This window comes from Vigna umbellata, chromosome 5, assembly GCF_029865625.1.
Source record: "Vigna umbellata cultivar VRB3 chromosome 5, Vumbellata_1.0, whole genome shotgun sequence".
In the NCBI taxonomy this organism is placed as follows: Eukaryota; Viridiplantae; Streptophyta; class Magnoliopsida; order Fabales; family Fabaceae; genus Vigna; species Vigna umbellata.
In genome coordinates, this window is record NC_142169.1 from 39,449,555 (window position 1) to 39,453,097 (window position 3,543).

At 35.8% G+C, this 3,543-nt stretch overlaps 1 protein-coding gene across 1 annotated transcript; it reads left to right on the forward strand.

Moving 5' to 3' along the window:
* Positions 1-2,219: 2,219 nt before the first annotated feature.
* LOC148198331 (NADH dehydrogenase family protein) lies at positions 2,220-2,997 on the forward strand. Its single transcript, XM_088115954.1, has one exon. It carries the CDS (start codon positions 2,220-2,222, stop codon positions 2,784-2,786), a length of 567 nt encoding a protein of 188 aa, XP_087972080.1. The 3' UTR covers positions 2,787-2,997.
* The last annotated feature ends 546 nt before the right edge of the window (positions 2,998-3,543 follow it).

The window sequence follows — 3,543 nt, forward strand, 5'->3', positions numbered from 1 at the left end:
GTTGGGAAATATTCAAGTACCTAAAAGAGCCAGCTATATCCGAGTAATAATGTTGGAGTTAAGCCGTATAGCTTCTCACCTACTATGGCTAGGACCTTTTATGGCAGATATTGGTGCACAAACACCTTTTTTCTATATTTTCAGAGAAAGAGAATTCATATATGATCTATTTGAAGCTGCCACAGGTATGAGAATGATGCATAATTTTTTTCGTATCGGAGGGGTAGCGACTGATCTACCTTATGGTTGGATAGATAAATGTTCTGATTTCTGCGATTATTTTTTAACAAGTATTGCTGAATATCAAAAACTTATTACGCGAAATCCTATTTTTTTAGAACGGGTTGAGGGCGTCGGTGTAGTTGATGTAAAAGAAGTTATTAATTGGGGTTTATCAGGACCGATGCTTCGGGCTTCCGGAATACAATGGGATCTACGTAAAGTGGATAATTATGAATGTTACGAAGAATTTCATTGGGAAGTTGATAACAGTTGAAAAACTGTTATTTTCATGCTTAAAATTGATACTAAAAGCAACCTTTAACACTTAGAAACTAGCTTGAAATCATGTTTTTGGTCATATTTTTAGAAATAAGAGAGCTGGACAGGTTTATGCTTGATTTCAGTGTTTTTATGCAGGTTTTAAGGTGAATTTGGTGAAAGAAGTGAAGAAGGATAGAGATGGAATCAGAAAAGACATAAAAAAGTGCAAAAGGAGAAGCCGCAACTGCCGCTCAGCGGCAGTTTACCGCTGAGCGGCACTCAGGCAGTCACGTTGGCTCCGTTGAGGGGTGAAAAGGCCGCTGAGGGGAGAAAAACAACTCACGCACTTACCGCTGAGCGGCACTATTTTGGGCTTGGGCCTAATTTTCTGTATTTTTAGAATAGTATATAAGCTTTAGCACGTCCTAGGGTTTGTATCTTTGGCAGAGACGAAGCAAACACACACTTTTCACCCCTTGGGGGTAGATTGGGAGATGGTGACGGCTCTCCTCTTCTCTTTCTAGGGTTTTTCTATCTCTTTCATTCTTTCATTATTATTCATCTAGTTTCACCATGATTATGGTGAACTAAACCTTGTATTGTTGTTGGGGAATCAATGTAGTCTTGTGAAACTCTCATATCTGGAATTTGTGTTTTAATGTCTTATATTAAGATATATGCTTTCTTTCATCTTTAGTTAGGGTTTTTCCTCTTTGCTTATTGCTTGCTTTGTTTAACTCATTCATTGCCATGATTATTGATTTTGTCGATACGGGAACGTACGGGGAAGTCTAGATCCGGGGAATTTCTCCCAATAGCATATTGGTTGCCTTTAAGCTCCTACACTTCAGAACTAATTACTAGGAATGCTAGGAATTGTATGAACTCGTAATTAAGGATAGGCCTTCTTGCAAGGTGATTTAGAGAGTGGCATTAGCAATTGATGATAAGAATGATGAACTCCTAAAAGTATATGAGAGTGGATAAGATGAAATTGATAACCCCAACAACATACTCATCCATTTAATTCATTAAAGTGTTTGTTTTCCTCTTTTCCATTGATCAACATTCATGCATACATGTTTAATTACTGTCTTTTGCATTTAAACCCTCCAATCAATTGTTTACAAGTCTCAAATAATCAACAAATCATATAACTAACTAGGCTGTGAGTCCTTTGGGAAAACGATACTTGGTCTTACCTATTTTTATTACTTGATACGATTCGGTCACACTTGCCGATTGTTAAACAAGTTTGTGGCGCCGTTTTTCGGTGTTCATAAATTTGTCATCAGAAGTTCAATGGCAAAAAGAAGGAGATTCATTAGCTCGTTATTTAGTTCGAATTGGTGAAATGATAGAATCCATAAAAATTATTCAACAGGCTTTGGAAGGACTTCCCGGCGGGCCATATGAAAATTTAGAAATCCGCTGCTTTGATAGAGAAAAAGAGCCAGAATGGAATGAGTTTGAGTATCGATTTATTAGTAAAAAATCGTCCCCGAGTTTTGAATTGCCAAAACAAGAACTTTATGTAAGAATTGAAGCCCCCAAGGGAGAATTAGGGATTTTTCTAATAGGGGATCAAAATGGTTTTCCTTGGAGATGGAAAATTCATCCGCCCGGTTTTATAAATTTGCAAATTCTTCCTCAATTAGTTAAAAGAATGAAATTGGCCGATATTATGACAATACTAGGTAGCATAGATATTATTATGGGAGAAGTTGATCGTTGAAATGATAATTGATTTAACAGAAATACAAGATATACATTTTTTTTTCAGATTGCAATTTTTTAAAGAGATAGATGGAATTCTTTGGGTATTTGTGCCTATTTTTATTTTGATATTAGGAATTACTATAAGTGTACTAGCAATTGTATGGTTAGAAAGAGAAATATCTGCAGGGATACAACAGCGTATTGGACCTGAATACACCGGTCCTTTTGGAGTTCTTCAAGCTCTAGCAGACGGAACAAAATTACTTTTTAAAGAGAATCTTATTCCATCTAGAGGAGATATTCGTTTATTTAGTTTCGGACCATCTATCTCAGTCATATCCATTATAATAAGCTATTCAGTAATTCCTTTTGGCTATAACTTTGTTTTATCTGATCTGAATATTGGTGTTTTTTTATGGATTGCTATTTCGAGTATTGCCCCCATTGGACTTCTTATGTCAGGATATGGGTCAAATAATAAATATTCCTTTTTGGGTGGTCTACGAGCAGCTGCTCAATCAATTAGTTATGAAATACCATTAACTCTATGTGTGTTATCGATATCTCTATGTGTGCTTCGTTGAGACAGAAATTTTTTGATACTCTTTCCTATAAGCCTCTCCTTATATTTAATATTTAAAGTACAAAAAGAATCTATAAAGAATATATCTATATTCTTTTCGCATTTGGATTGAATAATTGAATCAGATAGTTATATGAGTGCAATAAAACAGCTTTTATTGAATATAATTTATAGAATACATACTCTATTACTAATAGAGAAATTATGATTATTTCAAAGGTTTAATACCCAATTTTGTCCCCAGTTTGGTTTGGAAATCTCAATTTAGTCCCTCTTTAGAAAAGTAATTGTAATGGATCCTTACTTGTAATTATGTGAGTCAAATTAGTCCCTTCGTTAAATATAAGCAAACGGAGTTAATGGGCTGATGATGTGACAGTAGTCACTGGTTAGGTGTCAACACGCAATTGTGTGCGTGCTTACGTGGTGTTAGGGCAGCTGATTTTGAAATTGGGTTTTAATTAGAAATTGGGGATAAAATGATTTAGGGGTGATTTGTTGTAGATTAGGGCATTTTGGTGTGTGCGAAAGAAGACAGAGGCAGTGATCGCGGGAACCATTAACTTTAAGAGAAAGCATTTGTCAGTGGACGACCATTCGTGGAGATCGTGTTGGTGGGGTAAATAACGAAAAGCGACTTTCGAAGGTGCGTTTATGGTAGGTTTTGTTTTGTGTTTGGTTGCTTTTGGTGTGGTCCCCCCACAACTTTTGATTTTTTTATGGTTTGTCTGTGTTGTGTGCCCCATTGTCAATGCATT